Source organism: Maniola hyperantus, chromosome 14 (genome assembly GCF_902806685.2).
Source record: "Maniola hyperantus chromosome 14, iAphHyp1.2, whole genome shotgun sequence".
Classification (NCBI taxonomy): Eukaryota; Metazoa; Arthropoda; class Insecta; order Lepidoptera; family Nymphalidae; genus Maniola; species Maniola hyperantus.
Window position 1 is genome coordinate 6667946 of NC_048549.1, and position 18688 is coordinate 6686633.

Genomic DNA, 18688 nt, shown 5'->3' on the forward strand with positions numbered 1-18688 from the left:
ATGAGCTTGGTGGCTATCATTCAGCAATGAACACTGAGTTATCGAATCACCCCCCCCATCACACCCTGCAGGCCTAAAACCCCAACCAGACTGTTTTAAACAAGCCCTCCACATTAGTCTCTGCGGTTTACAACGAATTTTTGTTGCTAACAAGTGTTTACACTGTTTTAAACCGCTGGTGGAGACCAATGTGGAGGGTTTGTTTACAACAGTCTGGCTGGGGGTTAATGCATCAATAATGAACTAGTTCATTATTGATTATTCTAAATTCAGGCTAGAAACTGGGTAGTAGAAGTCTTTAAAATTACTAAATCATTTACAGTATGCATTATTATGTCTGGTGGGAGGGTTAGCAATGGCTAGTTACCACCCTACCGGCAAAGCCGTGCCGCCAGGCGATTTAGCGTTCCGCGTACGATGCCATGTAGAAACCAAAAGGGGCATGGGTTTAACATAAACTGCCATACCATCTTCCAGGTTAGCCCGCTTCCATCATTGACTGAATCATCATTTACCACCAGGTGAGATTGCAGTCAAGGGCTAACTTGTATCTAAATAAAAAAATGTAGGTACCCATCCATCATGTACCATCATGTAACCATCTTAGACTGCATCATCAAATTAATATAAAAATAAAATAATTGATAAATGTAGCACAGACAATATACACAGTATTATATTATATAATAATTAATGTTAATCTTATAAATCAAATATTGCAATGTACAAACTTGGTATGATCCTTGCTATGAAGTACTTTTCACTCTCACCATTGCTACACCATTGTCAGTTGATGTGCCACCAAACACAATTGCACACAATGCTGATTCTTGAACATTGTCCCAAATTTGTTGAATCCATTTGTCAATTTTTTGTATCAATTCAATGTTAGCAGCATCAACTTTTAAATGACCCATAACCAAATTGTAATCAGTTCCAGCTTCCATAATATTGGAAATGACTTCATCCATATCATCAACAGTGTTCAACTTAACCTTTTTTGGTTTCCCTTTTTTCAATTGATTACTTGGATTTTCTTTAGCTTGCATTAAAAAAGTATGATAATCACCTGTGATGTTGTCACAACCTATAACTACTGAAGTTTTGCTCTGATCGATTATATGGTTGAAAATGGGCACAGCATATTGTGGTTTTGGAGACATTTTTATGGCATTCTCTTTATACTGTTGCCTATTAGTATGTACAGCATCTCCAAATTCCATGCACTTGCTTAGCTTTAACTGGACAAGTTTAATTGATGCTAGAGAATCTTCAACTGAACAGTGACCCTTCTTACTACTTTGAATGTCTTCATTCAAGAATTCTTTTGCTAATATTTTAAGTTTTGGTTTTCTCGTTCTTTCACCAGCAAAATTATATATCATACTAGTGTCTATTATATAAGGATGCATCATTTTCAAGGCATGTAGATCAGTTTGTAATGATTGACCAACCAATATTGCATCGGGTGGTAGTAAGTCACGTAATTCTTTTTGCACATCTTCTAATCTCTTAGTTACATTTTCTAATAAGGTTTTAGTTATACCAGAAAAGCGTGTTAAGTAGTCAATTATTTTATTAAAGGGTTTAACAAAAGATTCATATACTGTCTCATGTTTTTCATTAACAATAGATACTCTAGTTAGCTCAGAACCAGCCTCTGTAAGACACATTTCACAGTCTAAGCCAAACATTGGTGACTTTGCTGTTACAGGCTTATATACTTCTTTAGATAAAACATAATCTGCATAAATAGCTTTTAATTTGCCTTTCAAAGGAACTGGATAGTTCTCCTCTATTAACTGCCATGCAGAAAGGATTAACTGAGTTCTTGGAAATTTTTCTTCTAAGCTGATTCTATTAGATGTGTCTGATACTTCATCGCCAATAGGAAAAACAGCTTTCATCATAACATTCAAGTCCTTTCTAACCTCTAGAGCCAAGTTCATACTACCATATTTTTGTATCATGGTTTCTTTATCAGCTTCAGAAAGGGGTACTAATGCTAGTTCCTTGACTAAGGAGCCATTGTAAACAGAAGGAGTTAGGATCTCCACTACATTATCAAATATTTTCTTAGTTTCAGATAAGCTACTGTTGTACAATTCCCAATGCTTTATAGAGACTCCTTCAACTATCAGACAAGTAGTTTGTTTTAAGTGGTTACATTTTTCTAGTACATACCAGCGTGGTGATTGAGTTAGGTTAAGGTTACCTAGTAAGGAATGCAACAATAAATGTTGTATATCTGTGAGGGTCAAAGGCACTCTATCATGTAAAGGTGTAGTCAACAAAGCACTTATCCCCGTAGTTATCAATCGAAACTTCGGAATATGCTTTTTACGAACGCGTACTTTAGCTTTCTTTTGGTCCGTTTTGCTAAGTATTAGGAGATTATCGATGGTTTCCTTGGAACCTGCAATAGATTTTTATTAAATACTTAGTCATGTTTTTTTAAAAATAATAGTTGTAACTTGTAAAATAATAAAATATAGAAACAAAGTTTGAACTTACATTCAGTGCCGATACGGCGTTTCTTTTTGATTGGTTCTTCAGAATTATTATTTGTAATCATACTAAAATTAAATTATTTAGTACGCAAAAACTTTGAACAGTAAAAGTCCAAAAAAGCCTTTATTTTTCTGGTCGGTGCAAAAATTAAAACACGAAAGCGTGCACATAGGTGCAACATGACCATGACCACAACATGACATACTCCATACTCTTTGGCGTGCAATTTGCAAAACTCTGTGGCAAAACTTGTGCAAAACAAAGAGCAATCATTGTTTTTTTTAACTGGTTACGGCTCTGGGTTCTAGTCTTTTTAAGCCTCAGCAAACATTGGTAATCCCCTTGGATGAAATACTTAAGTTGTACATTCGTGGTGATCCCACTCCCTCAGAATAAATACCTGCTACCTGCCCACTCCTAATCATTAATATAACTAAGTCTCAGTCTGAATAAATACCTGTAGAAGTAGACTGTTAGAGCGAGATAGCTAAATGCATTTAAATGGCATTTAAGCACATAACAGAAAGTGACGAATGTTCATTTTTTGTCATTGATATATATTTACAGTACGCGGCAGAAAGTAACGTACATCGGCCTTTAGAATGTCATTTCGGCTTTGTAGAGCGATGTCTCTGTCACTCATACCTATGTGACGTTTCGTCGGTCCCAACGACAGAGACAACGCTCTACAAATGTGCTATCTCCTTCTAAAGATCGATGTAAACTACTTTCTGCCGCGCACTGTACAGATATGCAACTAGCGTGGCCCCTATAGTTTCTCTCGCTCAAACAAAGGTAATTACTTGTGAAATATTATTCCTTTTATTTTAAGTGAGATTTGGCTATTGTAGCCCAGCATACTGCAACCCACCATTACACAATAACTTGAAAAATAAAAAAATTCAAAACAAATCAATTTTTTTTTCCAAATTTTTGAATCAACATAACCTCCCTTCACGTTGTTTGTCATGATCGCACGTTCAAAATACATTTTGACAAACAAAAAGTGGCCACGGTGATAAGGACAAAAAATTATCTAGAATAAGAGCTTACATGCATTTAGCTATGTCGCTCTAACAGTTAGAGAAGGTATTTGTTCTAAGTTTTTTGTCTTTATCACCGTGGTCACTTTTTTGTTTGTCAAGATGTATTTTGTAGCTTTGATCATGACAAATAACGTGGAAGTAAGGTTATATTGACTCAAGTGTTTTAAAGATTGAATTGTTTTGAAAATTGAATATAATTTTTCTTCTTGAAGTTATTGTGCAATTTGTGGGTTGCAGTATACTAGACTACAATAAGCCGAAGCGAACGTAAAATAGAAGGAATAACATTTCACAAGTACGTACCTCTGCTTGAGCGAGAAGGACTATAGCGGCCACGCTAGTTGCATATCGAGGTATATTATATCTGTGGATGAGGCATGGGTGAGGTGATTGGAGTTGTCTGTTGTTTTCTCTTTTACTCTCGTGAATAATATTATTATTGATATATTTACTCTATGTTGTTGTATTTGTGTTGTATTATTGCGTTCGTAATTGATACATTCATATTTTGTTACAGCGGCTATTTTTTGCTGATTAATTAAATCTGGATTTAAGGATATTAGAAAATGGATTCTTTACGTGAACAAGTTATGATAAATCAATTTGTATCGGTGGCTGGATGTGCACGAGAACAGGCCAAACAGTTACTACAAGCAGCACATTGGCAATTTGAGGTAAATTTATGAAATACATGTAAATAAACATTAAAATCATGGAATGGCTGCGTTTTTGTATCTCAAATTAGATTTTTACTCGATTTACTCGTTTAACGATCGCGTCGAGTATAATACAGCAAATTAAAGTATTGCTTTTGTAAGCCAGTTGAAACGATCATTTACCTTGACCGTATCTACAGTTACACACACTGCACACATTGATAATGACGACAATAATAAAATATCTAATCAATAACAGATGACAGACGTAATACTAATGACGCTTTTATAATAGATTTTTCAATTTTTAAAATGTTTTAAATATTTCTATCATTTGGGCAAAGAAAACAAAATATTTTGGTGCTTAATTTAATACTATCTACCTATTTTATCATAATCAATTGATATTTATGGCTACTTAATAATTTTATTTACTTACATACTAAGTATATATTATTTTAGTTCCTAAATATTGAATAATATTTAATTATGCTTTCATCAAGATAGAAATAAATGGATGAAATATTTTTCACTCTATGGATCTCAGCAGCTAATATTGCAGGTTCTACTTTACCAATTTTGATCAAGGAATAGTTCGCGACAGGTTGACATGGCAATTGGGGCGTCCCCCTCTCCACGACTCACCTCATACCCCAATTACCATCTTGACCTGTTGCATACTAAACACACATATTACCCTAGTCAAATACTAACGGGCATGGTTTGACACCTGCTAATTTCACATACAAATGTATTGAGAGTGACCTTCCTCCATACCTCAAAAGGAAAAAGAAAATCTTATAGGGTCACTATATTGTCTGTCTGCCTGTCAAGAAAACCTATAGGGTACTTCCCGTTGACCTAGAATCATGAAATTTGGCAGGTAGGTAGGTCTTATAGCACAAGTAATGGAAAAAATCCGCAAAAGGCCAGTTTTTTCATATATTTAAAACTAATTTATGCCCGCGACTTCGTCCGCTTGGACTACAGAAACTTCTGCCTATTTTACCCCCTTAGGTGTAGAATTTTCAAAAATCCTTTCTTAGCGGATGTCTACGTCATAATATCTGCTGCTCAGCTGATCCGTACAGTGATTTGAGCTATGCGTTGATAGATCAGTCAGTCAGCCACCTTACACAAACTGCACACATTGATAATGACGACAATAATAAAATATCTAATCAGAACAGATGACAGACGTAATACTAATGATGCTTTTAAAATAGATTTTTCAATTTTAAAAGCGTCACAGTTACACACATCTTTCATGGACGGAAACCGGTCCCCTCTACTTCTTATGTTAGTATTTTAATGAAATTTCTAATATTATATTTGCAGACTGCACTGTCGATATTCTTTCAAGAAGTAGCAATACCATCAGGAGCAAATGGCATAGCTGCACCACATTACCCTCAGGTACCTTAAGCTCATTTATTCTATTTTATGTTTTTATATCATTTTATAAACTACTAGCTACCCTGGCGAACTTCGTTCAGCCTAACAGTCGATTCAATTTTTTCTCTCCGTAAGAACCATCCTCGTACTTCAAGGAATATTATAAAAAAAAGAATTAGCGAAATCGGTTCAGCTGTTCTCGAGATTTGCGATGAGCAATACATTTAGTGATTCATTTTTATATTATAGATTTATACCTACTTCGGGTGTTTGTGCACTCATCCTATTCATATTCGGTTCGGTTCGTATTCGGTTCCTATCCGTGATTTTTCGAAGTAGCCGTCATACAATTACATACTCATTCGATTCGTCTTTTTACGGCATCCGTTGGTTTCACGGATGAGCGCACAAACGCCCTTAATGTGTTTCGACTTTCAACTTTAGAAGAAAAATACCATATGAAATGTAAAGCATTTAAAATTTTATGTTCTTTATCACATAACATGTAGGCTATGACAGAACTAGGTATGTATGTGACATGGGCCGTCGTGGCAAAAAGTTCTAATAACAATATTTTTAAATCTTTCATTTCACGTCACCCGTAGTCCTCAAATACGTAGTAGTAGACAGATGTTGATTCAGGATAAAACCAAGAGTTCACTCTGGTAATGATTAGTTCCAGCCCTTGGTTAGGAGTTAAGTAACAATAATACCAAAAGTAATTGTCAGCTTTTACACTATACTATATCTGCGGAAAGAAGTTAGTATAGCGCTCTCTCTGTTATGTAATCCCATACAAATGATAGAGGCAAAAATCTCAGTGGTTGCTAACCATTTTGAGTCACTAATGCAGAAAAACTTTCAGCTTTTATGAAATAATGAAGGTATGGACGCGTCATATTTCAACAAATTAACAAAAAACAAAACTATATGTAGGTATACCTAAACCTTTTACTTGAAAATTAAAATTCGTTGCATAGTTTAAAAGATCCAAGTTAGTTTAGAAGCGACTTTGTTTAATATTATGTAGAGATATGACGTATTTATTTTTAACTAGATGATGCCCGCGACTTCGTCGACGTGGATTTTGGTTTTTAAAAATCCCGAGAGAACTCTTTGATTTTCCGGGATAAAAAGAAGACTTTCCCTTCCCCGGGATGCAAGCTATCCCTGTACCAAATTTCGTCAAAATCGGTTGAACGGATCGGCCGTGACAGGCGACAGACAGACAGACAGACGGACAGACAGTTCGCATGTATAATATTAGTATGGATATGGATTTGACGTTTCTATTAGGTAATTGCCTGATTATTGTATTATTGCATTTTCATTAACCGACTTCAAAAAAAGGAGGAGGTTCTCAATTCGTCGGAATCTTTTTTTTTTTTTTTTTTTTTATGTATGTTCCCCGATTACTCAAAGACGCCTGGCCGATTTTGAAAATTCTTTTTTTGTTTGAAAGGGTATACTTCAAAGTTGGTCCCATTTAAATTTGGTGAAGATCTGATGAACATCTTCGAAGATAGATACTGGAACTCCTCAACGGATAAGAGTAAATTGCTCGCGATCAGTGTAATAGCTTAGTAAACAGTAGATTTTTAACCAGACATAGCATAATTCCATGGGGCCACTAAAAATTGTGAAATAAATTTTTTTTACAAAAAAAAAAAAAAACCGACTTCGATACACAAACACATAGATTATCTTTAGCATTACATTACATTAGCTTATATACATTAGCTTTAGCTGCGCGAATCGTCTAGACTTCATATTTTTATGAGACTCCACAATGGCACCTCATTGGCACCGACCCCAAAAAATATTATTATCGAACTATATTAACTCTTGTATACATAATATATTCGGTAATAAATTAAATTATTTTTCAATTTTTAGTGTTTGTGTATCGAAGTCGGTTTTTATTTTTTTAACATTGTGTTGTTCAATAATACGATTACGAGACTAATTATTTCGTAAAATTGATGTTTAAAAATGTAATCTTTAGTATTTACTATTTGGTATTATTTCAAATGCCACAACTTCAACACCCTAAATTTCATATACAAATGAAAAATGAAAATGAAAAAATGAAAATGAAAATCTTTTTTTATTCGTATAAACTTTTACAAGTGCTTACGAATAGTCGGATGCATCTACCACTGGTTCGGAATGCCTTTCCTGCCGAGAAGAACCAGCAAGAAACTCGGCGGTTGCTCTTTTCAAATATTTGATATATATATCTTTTCAAATATTTCAAATATTTGATATTTCAAAATAAAATATTAAAAAACCGACTTCCAAAACCACTACAAAGTAAAAAAAATAACTTTTGTTTCTACTCGTGTATGTATGTTGAAGTCGGGCGAGCTTCACGCTTTGAGGTCTTGTTTCTTTTAATATGCTCGCCCGACTTCATACATATACATTATACACGTGTAGAAACAAAAGTTATTTTTTTACTTTGTAGTGGTTTTGGAAGATCATTTCTTAGCAGATGCCTACGTCATAATAGCTATCTGCATGCCAAATTTCAGCCCAATCCGTCCAGTAGTTTCAGCTTTGCGTGGAGTCAGTCAGTCAGTCAGTCACCTTTTCATTTTATATATTTAGATTGATTCCAAATTGGAAAACATTAAGTGAAGAAAAATATTATGTACCTAAATGCAATTTAATATGTAGAGCCAAGAGCATTGCGATTAGTATTATTATTATTCCTCTTTCATAAAGACGTTTACATGTGTCGAGAATCACGAGATTACTGATCAATCTGAATTTTTAAGACAATGTGAGGCAAGATGCCGAAATTTAAGATTATGAATTCAGAGAGACATTCCGGCTGTGTAAGACCAGCCTAACTAACTAAGCATAAAGCTTGTGCGCGACAATAGTGCAACGGGTGGAGTTTAAACGGTTGACCTTTCGGATTTCGATCTGCTCCTTAACGGTTATTGAGGCTAAATAAATTATGTTTCAGCAACTTATGACGCCGTGTAACACTCCTGCGACGCCGCCAAATTTCCCTGATGCGCTAGCAGCGTTTTCACGACTTTCGACGACCGGCAGCCCGAGCAACGCTGGCGGGGGAGGCGTCAGCGGCATGGCGCCCCCCGTCTCCCCCCTTGCCACGCACCCGCCACCGACGCAAATGAACACATTTGCTGGTTCTCCTAATCCGCAAGCTAACTATGCTGCGCTGTCCTGTTCAACTGCAGTAAGAAATTGTTTACTGGTTGGTGTCACGTGAAAACGCCACTGGACCGCAGTTGATGTGTATGCCATAGATATCTAATAATTATACTACTCTTACAAAAACTCTCACTTAAAAAATGTAGATAGATAAATCAACGTGCAGCGTCAGATGTTGCTCCTCACTTCGTACCACGAAACAGATAATAAATGACCCACTGCAGTTCAGTGCAGATTATTTTTGTGTGACACCAGCTGCAATTTTTATGCTTTACAACCAAGAGGGCAGAAGTCTAAACAAATAACATCTGTACTTCTGCATTCTCTTCTACTAATCATCATCTGTTATACAATAAAATACATAGTCTTGAAAGATACCAATGTTAGGGTTCTATACCTTATAATTTTATAATGGTAAAAAAATGGAATCATGTCTCGAGATCCTTTTTGTCGGAAATGGTTTGAGATAATGATGAAAAAATTTAACACGTAAGTCTATGACGTCTCATACTGTGTTTATAATTCAAATAATCAGTTGCAACCCTTCAAAGTATAGTTATATAAGTATTCCACGAACAAAAATAATTATTTTTAATTTCAAATCTTGATTTTGATTTTATATATTATAGGTACTTAGGCTGCGAGTCTTACTCACACTTGACCACCATGTTTGAATAGTTTTGTCTGTTGCAGATCTGCAGGGAACATATGCCAAGATAAGCAGAAGTGTAGGCTAGAAATCATCTATAATTTATTTTTCTAATGGTGCGTTGTGAGCTGTGGACTTGTGAATATTATTTCCAACACCCCACCGCAGCTTTGGTTTGCTGGACAATATTTGGGGTGCTTATAGTCAATCATGTTAAACATAAAACCATTCACAGTTTATAGTGGTTTCTAAAACAAAATGCACTATGGATATTAATAATAGGGTATCTGCTGACATTTTTAAAGGGGCTTTAATGATTATAAATACAGACCCATTTTGGCGCTTTAAAAACTGCATTTGTTGCCTATAGGAATGATGAATAGATATGTTTAAAATTGGCTTTACATGTACTAATAATAATTTTAAATATCATCCTTGTGAGTTTTTCAGCATTTGATATGACTTAAAAATAATTATTATAGTATGAAAGTAATTTTTTTAAATTTACTCTAAAAGAGAAAAAAATTAGTCAAATACCCTAATATTAATTTATGTTAGGTAAATACAGTTTTTGATATCCATTGATACTTATCACTGTGATTTAAAAAAATGCTATCATAATTCATAACTAAGTAGTAAAATATGTTATAATAAAAATAATAATATGGCTGTATGATAGTAATTATTATGAAAAGATGAAATTATTGTTGTTTTTCTTTGTTTAAAGTTATATCATATACTTTTCTATACACTATTTACTAGCTAGCTAGTATCATTTTTAAATCGAAATCCTTTAATGTGTTTATTCTGCAATATTATACAGCTTCAAAAGACAATATAATTATTATTAAACCATTAAGTGATTAACTAAGACCTATTTTCATTGTCATTTCCATCATCTTAATTTGCAATTATTGTGATTAAAAATAAATAAGGAAAATCATAACAATCTCATATATTTTATCTCTTATGAAATTTTATCTGTACTTTTATATTAGGTAAAATTATGTGATATGTTCAGTGAACTATTTGAAAAAATGATTGTTAATATTGAATACCAATAGGCTGCGAACACACCTGTAAGTTTTAAGCCCCGGATACACTGGGGAATATTTTGCTCCGCAACATTACGCGCAATACTCAATATACGTGACGCTGCAACACCGCATAATGTCCCGCAACATTCTACGTGACGCGTGTTGCCATGTCACACCTCGTGGCATGTTGTAGTACTAGTAGCTTAATATGGTTAGCTAGTATAATTATTATATCATAGTACATCGCATGTTTGTTGTCAATTAATTATGTAAGCTACTTACGTGAGTAAAACTTACACGTATAATCGCGGCCATAGACAAAGTTCATTTTCTAATCCTCTTCTTTTTAATAATAAATTACCATACTAAACTAGCGGCACGCTATGATGGCCGGTTTGACGTTTGTCCGCTCATGAAGTTCCGTATTAATTGATAACGACTTTGAAGGAAATAATTGTATTACTTTATTGACGATAGTGATGTGCAGAGATTCATAAATTTTATCGAATGTAGTTTTAGGTTTAGGACTCAAAATTTATTTATTAAATTGATTTCTTAAATGTATACAAGTGTAGAAAAATCAGTTTGCACCATTTAAGGGGTGAATGTACTTGTGAATATGAACAATTTTCACTATGTGGACAAACCTCTGAAATCGCAAAAAAATATCAATAAATTTTTAAAAATGGAATCTAATACGATCGTCACATAGGATCGCTGGCTAGCACAACTACTACCTCCGGCAAACTCGCGTCAATGCTCAATGCAAAACAAAGCAGTTTCGAATTGACGTTGCTTCGAAAAGTATAAACTGTCAGTGCAATGCGATTGTGATATAGTTTTGACCTGGCTTTGGATTTCAAATATTGATACTGCATTACTGTTGACCCTTGCTCGTTAATTTGGACTCTGTTCAAGCCCTTTGTTGTGGATTTCGTCGATATGACCGAACGTACGCAGAGAACTGTTCTAAATAGTCAGACACGTGAGTTCCTAATACGCCTTCGTAACTATTTCGATCGTGAAGCTCAAAATGGAGGGCCAATTTTACCTATAACGTCAGTGGTTGAACGCGTAGCTGATGCGCTTAATATTGGACAACGAACTGTTAGACGGATAACTAAAAAAAAATATGGCGAGACTGGCACAGAAGAAAATAAACTTCACACACCAAAAAAGAGAAAACGAGCAAAACCAGTCGTAGGCATCGATAGCTTTGATGCCGATGCTATCCGAAGACATGTTTACGGCTACTATTTACAGAAGGAGTATCCAACAAGAAAAAAGTTGGTGCATTCACTGAAGGAAGCTGGATTATTCTTCGGTGGGGAAAGTTCTTTAACGAAGATTTTGAAGACCATTGGATTTCGATACAAAAAATGTAACAAACGCAAAATATTGATGGAAAGATTTGATATAGCGATGGCAAGGTATACTTTTTTACGGCAAGTGAAAGAAATCAAAAATTGGCAAAATGTTGTGTTCTTGGATGAAACATGGCTTAATGCTAACCATACTGTAGGCCGTTCTTGGAACGATGACACAGCAGCATCTACTTCCAAAGTTCCTGTAGGAAAAGGATCGCGACTTATAATTTGTCACGCCGGAACCATCAACGGGTTTGTCGAAGGTTCTCTCATGGCTTTTGCGTCAAAAACCACTGGAGACTATCATGAAGACATGAATGGAGAAAAGTTTACTGAATGGTTTACCTCAATGTTGTGTAGCCTCCCTGAACCATCTATTATAATTATGGACAACGCCCCATACCACTCGATGCAAATTGACAAGCCACCTGCCCAATCCCAAAAGAAAGCTGATATCGTCGCATGGCTTCGTAAAAATGGCGTAGATGCAAACATGAATATGTTAAAAGCGGAATTAGTACGTCTTTTAAAAGAAAACAAACCAACCAAGATCCGATACGTCATTGACGAAATAGCATTAGAACATGGGCACAGAGTTATACGGTTACCGCCTTACCATTGTGAGTATAATGCGATTGAGTTGGTGTGGGCTCAAATTAAGGGATATGCTGCAAGACACAATACAGAACCCCCATTTACCACAAAAAAAATGCTAAAATTATTAGAAGAAGCTTGTGAACATGTGACTAAAGGAGACTGGGAAAAGGTTGTGAATAGAACTGTTAAATTAATAAGGGAAGATTATGAAAGAGATGTGAAAATAGATAATATTATAGAAAACGAACATATAATTATTAATGTATGTGATGATAGCAGTGACGACAGTGAAAATAGTAGTATGGACGAATCTGATTAATTATGGCCTTTTGTGGCACCTTTTTCGGTATCTTTTGTATTCATATGTTTCTTGTGTGCATATAAAGTATGTATATTCATTTTCGTTCAAATATTCAGTTCGTTCAAATAAATTAAATAAACATATACATTTTTGTTTTATTAAACCTATTTAATCAGGTACAAAAACAAAACTTAATTGTTTTTTGTTCGAGAATAAATTGACATTCCACATCACTATTGTAATGTGTCAAACCGGCCATCATAGCGTGCCGCTAGTGTAGTGCATACCTACTAGAGACAGATCCTACCGTCTAAGTCCGTACAAAATGACTCCTCACGCGCTATTTTAACTCTGTCATGTCAAAAGTACGGTTCACCTTTAAAATAAGGACTAAAATCGTACTTTTGCCATGAAATTTGACACAAAAAGTTAAAATGGCGCGTGAGAAGTTAAATTTTATGCGTTATATAAACTATTATGGTTAGATATTTGGGATAGGTAGTCCTGCGGTGTGATTCACTCTCAGTGGTTCTACATTGCTGCTACACTGAGCGACAAAAAAGTAATATTTCATAGCAAACCTGTAATGGATTAAAAATAAAATGTCAAATGAGCTTAATGACTTTTCAATAATGATCACTGAGTTTAGGAATCATCCCGCTGGTTCTGTAATTGTTAAAAATGAAAGTGTCTATTCATCGGTGCGCCCGAACAAACAGTATTTTAATCTATTGGACTAAGAGCCTGCGCGTGCCAGACCTTCGTTGTTTTATAAAAGCTGAAAGTTTCTCTGCGTATCGTCCCCACCCCTGGGAGGAAGGTTTTTTTGGATCATGGTGGCTTGGGGAGATAACAGGTAATAAAGGTGTAAAAAAACTTACGTCAAGGTATAAAGTCTAATCCATACTAATATTATAAATGCGAAAGTGAGTCTGTCTGTCTGCTAGCTTTTCACGGCCCAACAGTTTAGCCGATTTTGATGTTTGGTAAGTACAGAATTGAAGGTTGAATGTTAAATACTATGTTCTGAAACTATGAAAGCACACCCCCAACACTTCATACAAGCGACAGTGAGCTTTTAATCATCTACTGTTGACAAGGGCAGCACTATAAGTAAATCGAGTGGGACAAGGACAACGTGTTACGTAACTAGGTGTACCACATAGAAATTCTTTGGTGTACCCTTAGTTGCGAGCGCGGGGAGAGTGTGTCGATGGTGGCACTGAAGGAATAGCAATATAAACTGGCAAAGCAAGAAAACACAAATTTCTCAAATTATTTTTTTAATCAATTTTAATATTTTGAAAATGATACTGATTCTGATGGCAACAAAATTTTAGAGTATTCACATCTTTTTCTAACCAATATCAAGGTCAGACAAACTTTATTTAAAATTGTCAAACCTCTCATGCAGTAGCGTGCAGGTCATAGAGGCATAAATGCACTGCTTACCCCAGTTGTAAGCTATTTATCAGTATGACCATATTTTTCATTTTGACCTGCCAGTAAACAGGTTCCTACCTAACTAATGCCTACCCTGGCTTCAAACCCTGTGCACGCCACTGCTCTCATGACTAGGTGCCAGTCTTGAGCATAGTGTTTGCAGAGTAGCAAACTATGCTCGTGTTCTAGGTCAACAGGAAGTACCCTAAATAAGTTTCGATTCTCTTTTCTTGACAATCAGACAACAAAGTGATCCTATAAGGGTTCCTTTTGAGGTACGGAACCCTAAAAAGATTAAAATGTGTTCACGAAGAAATAATTAGTTTACTAAATCACATATAGATGGCGCTGTCCGTCACTCAACTTGCAGTGTTGCACATAAAAGTTATTATTATGCAGGATGGAACGAACCCTTCTGACTGAGTCTGGCTTGCACTTACCAGATTTTTAACAATATTAATATAGTTAAAAGTTTTAAAATAAATTATGTTTGTCTGCCCTTATTACTTTGGTAAGAAAAAGATGCGAAAACTCTTAAAATTTTGTTGCCATCAAAATCAGTATCATTGTGTCTCTTATCCATACTAATATAATCCTATAACAATTACCATTCTGTAAACTTTGCTTTATTTTTTTACATAGAGATAGCGAGCAAAGAGCAGGCAGCTCACCTGATGTTAAGTAATTACCGCCGCCCATGAACATTTGCAGCACCCGAGGAACTGCCGATGTGTTGCCGGCCTTTCAGGAATTTGTTGGTCCACCCCTTAAATAACCCCATGTTGTAATCTAGTGGGAACACCACCCACGGGAGTTGATTCCACAGTAAGCATGTGCGTGGAAAGAAGGATCCGGCACAACGGACAGTTGAAGTGCACCAGACACCCCGGTGGTGAGGGTGAATTTGCTTACGGTGGCGCGCGGTGCGGTCGTAGAAAAAGGAGGAACCTCCTTTGCAAACTTCTGGCTTCACACTTAGGGATATAGGAAAGAAGACTGTTGGGTTGAGGTTAGTCCTCAGATTTCGTTCTGGACCACATTCAACCTAATTTTGAAAACCGTGAACGGGCCCTCTCTTGTGGCGTCGTATCAAAACTTAAATAATTTTTTTTTAAATGTGTTATTTTTTTACGATTACATGTTTTATCATGACTTTTCTTTCACCCTATCATTGAAATATCCACAATTACAGTAAGACATCGTAAACATTTATTTATTTTCAAGAAGTATTAATTAAATATAACCTCAATATCAGCAACATAAAAAATAAGATTTATTTATAACCAGGGTGAATATGTGGAAATCGTTTGCAGAATATAAAAAGGTAATTATTTGGCTACAAAATAAAATTAAAACCATGGTGACATAACAACTATATTGGGGGGGCCCAAAGCTTCTAAGAAAATGGGCGATCTCCCGATGAACCTCTACTGTACAGTAACAGCTTGCAACCAGCATCACAATGTTCCCGTCGAGTGCTGTTGACAACAACACAACCAACCCTAAGTGACAGAGTACTGCTGATGGCCAGCATACATTTCTTTCTGTATTTGTGACATTATTTCTCTATAAATAAAAAGTTTTGACTGTACAACAGGCCTAACAAAAAATTAATTAGTAATATTATGGTAGAATTGGTAGATCTCAGCATGTTAGGTGCAAATTACACAAGAGTTCATTGAAATCACTATTTGAGATATTAGAAAAATAACACTCTTAACATTTGAAATAATTACTTTGTAGTAAAATATGGACCACTGAAGTCTGTACAATACTTGAACATAACACCCTTCATCCATACTAATATTATAAATGCAAAAGTGTGTCTGTCTGTCTGCTAGCTTTTCACGGCCCAACCGTTCAACCGATTGGGATGAAATTTAGAACAGAGTTAGCTTATATCCCGGGGAAGGACATAGGCTACTTTTTATCCTGGAAAATCAAAGAGTTCCCGTGGGATTTTGTAAAATGAAAATCCACTCGGACGAAGTCGCGGGCATCATCTAGTTAGATATACATCATTTCAGCCATCGATGACATTTTTTTTGGTATATGAACCAAAGTTTCAAAGTAGCTTGCAAGTTCATCGATTGTTATATCACAGGGGGGGTTAAGTGCTTGTTGTGAGCAAGAGGAGCTCCTCTCTGAAGTCAAGTCTCTGGATTGTCGCTCATTTGAAGTTTCGCAGTTCCACCATTTCACACAACCGTTTGTCTTATTTGTTCTTAAACATGTTTGGTTCTTCTTAGTTGATATACTTAGTTGGTTGCAATTATCAACCAATGTGTGCAAAGATAAATTAGCAGGCTGATAGTTTAGAGATGCACAAGTAGGTGACATATCTTTGCTGAACAACTGTTGGCACTCATTTCTCAGACTACTGTTTCCATGTGATAATCTTAATACAGGCTCTCTCAACAGTTTGCCGTGCTTCTTTTTGTAAATAGAAACATTTTTCTTCTTTTGTACCAAACAAGTACACTTACTCTGTGTATATGTTTTAGGAGGATTCTTTTTTTGCAACAGATTTGAGAAAGGATTCTCTACTTTAATATTTTTTACCAGTTTTATTGGTTCAATTTCCAACCTTTCTAATCCCATTCTTATTGATCCATCTGTTGACATTTTTAATACTGAAAAATGTAAATGTTTTCAATATTAGTTGCATACTAAGCAGTATTTTTGGATTTGTTTGCAATCAAATAAAGTGTGCAGGCTTCACTCTTTCTAATATAATATGAGAACAGTTTGCCATTCTTTAAAATGCAAGACATAAAATTAAACCAAAGAGATAAAAACAACTTTGTGGAGAACTAATAAATCCAGTTCAGTAACATTCAAATTATAATCATACTGACAACACAACTGTTTTGTATGTCAACACTTCTCGATAGAATTGCTCTATAATATGGCATCATAATAATAATATTAATGATGTTACCTTCCTATTCAATATTAACTCATGGCAATTTTGAAATAGTAGGTACTTACTTCAGTTCTTATTAATAAGTTCAGTCTTCAGTAAAATCTATCTAAAAGTTACTTTCAAAATATACTTGAAACGAGATTGATTGGATTGACCGAGGATTGAACAGTTCAGCACAATGACTTGTCAAAGAATTTGACCTAATGATGAGGCAATGAATGTTCATATTTAAATCAAGGTTTCTGTGCGCAAAATAATGTAAGTAAACAAAAATATAGTCACCTAAATTTAGTCATTAATTGTAAAATGATTTCACTTTCTAAATTTGGATTAAAATATATGAATACCAACACAGTAAACTCAAAAATCTAATCACTGCTACACTGTTAATTACATTAATTTCAATTTTCAGTAAATTTAAAATGTTTGCATCATTAGCATTCCTGAGCACCATTGCAAAAACGTAGGTAGTGACCAAAGAGTAAATCACTAGGTACGTTTTTATATTCTCTTTGATTGCTTCTTTCTAGCAGGCACAGACCACCACCGACCGCAGACCACAGGCAGTAGGCACCGTAGATAGAGTAATAAAGGTAGATACAGGAACGTTTGCTTTTTCATTCACACTAAAAAGAGAGAACAGATAAAGTTACTAATGTGATAAACAGAGATGCAGCTAACCTATTTTTTGTCCCTTATCGTGTAACTCGTTTTTTTTCAAGAATACATACAAGGAATGCAACTTTAGTGCAAAACAAACTTTGAGAATTCGTGGCGTAATTGTATTTCTCATTAGTTATTTACCTACTTGTTTTCACATAAAAAATGTTTAATACAAATATTGTTGATCGGTTAATACAAATATTGACTACTAAACAATGGTAATAATAATTGTCGTATTATTCATCGTTACGTCGTGCTATCGCTATCTCATACGCGGTTACACAGTACTTCAATCTACCTTCATTACTATATCTACGGTAGGCACAGATCAAGCGAAACTTTAGTGCGTAGATAGAATAATAGGTAGGTTCGTCCAAAGCACGGAACAGAAAGAACAGTGGAAGTGCAATTCACCAAAATTACTATAGGAACCGCTGTCGCCAAACTCATACAAATATACCGATAGTCATATATTGCACTACAAAGAAACAAATCATTTGATTTGTCGTTCAAGTTTAGTCAAAACTAGCCTACGTCACAGATTTGGAAATAAACCCTGACGTTCTAGAAATAAGATTTATTTTGCTTTAGCGGAAGAACGTATTTACGAGCTATAGTCACACTCACGTCACACTAGATTCAATTGTCCAATTAATTCCGCTACTTGACCATAGATGGCGGTATTCTAAGTAGTAGCAATTATAAACTTAATTACTTTAAACATATGGTTGGACATTTGCGTGATCGGTCGATTTTTTTTTCCTACTCAGTTAAGGCTGCACCACGTAGCTCAATGAATTACCTATCGATATCGATAGATACTCGTTATTTTGTTCATTCGCAAAAATAAAATTAAAAAAGGTAATTATAAAATTGAATAAAAGTGCTGGTATGTATGCATGCTTTTTACA

The 18688-nt window shown here is 35.1% G+C and overlaps 3 protein-coding genes across 4 annotated transcripts; 1 reads left to right on the top strand and 2 right to left on the bottom strand.

Moving 5' to 3' along the window:
- Positions 1–658: 658 nt before the first annotated feature.
- Rexo5 (RNA exonuclease 5) lies at positions 659–2713 on the bottom strand. The gene is made up of 2 exons (XM_034975403.2): positions 2515–2713; positions 659–2416 (listed from the first exon to the last, which is right to left on the bottom strand). The coding sequence occupies exons 1-2, from the start codon at positions 2573–2575 to the stop codon at positions 747–749; spliced, it is 1731 nt and encodes a 576-aa protein (XP_034831294.1). The 5' UTR covers positions 2576–2713; the 3' UTR covers positions 659–746.
- A 1282-nt stretch (positions 2714–3995) lies between these two features.
- Positions 3996–12889, top strand: LOC117988089 (UBA-like domain-containing protein 2). The gene is made up of 4 exons (XM_034975182.2): positions 3996–4231; positions 5552–5629; positions 8583–8819; positions 9488–12889. Exons 1-4 carry the CDS (start codon positions 4124–4126, stop codon positions 9512–9514), a joined length of 450 nt encoding a protein of 149 aa, XP_034831073.1. The 5' UTR covers positions 3996–4123; the 3' UTR covers positions 9515–12889.
- A 2485-nt stretch (positions 12890–15374) lies between these two features.
- Positions 15375–17594, bottom strand: LOC117988087 (uncharacterized). Of its 2 annotated transcripts, none has more exons than XM_069503026.1 (2): positions 17397–17594; positions 15375–16821 (listed from the first exon to the last, which is right to left on the bottom strand). In XM_069503026.1, the coding sequence occupies exon 2, from the start codon at positions 16811–16813 to the stop codon at positions 16196–16198; it is 618 nt and encodes a 205-aa protein (XP_069359127.1). In that variant the 5' UTR covers positions 16814–16821; positions 17397–17594; the 3' UTR covers positions 15375–16195. The 2 variants fall into 2 exon arrangements, with proteins under 2 accessions (XP_069359127.1, XP_069359128.1); XM_069503027.1 differs by lacking the exon at positions 17397–17594 and adding an exon at positions 17180–17370.
- Between the last annotated feature and the right edge of the window lie 1094 nt (positions 17595–18688).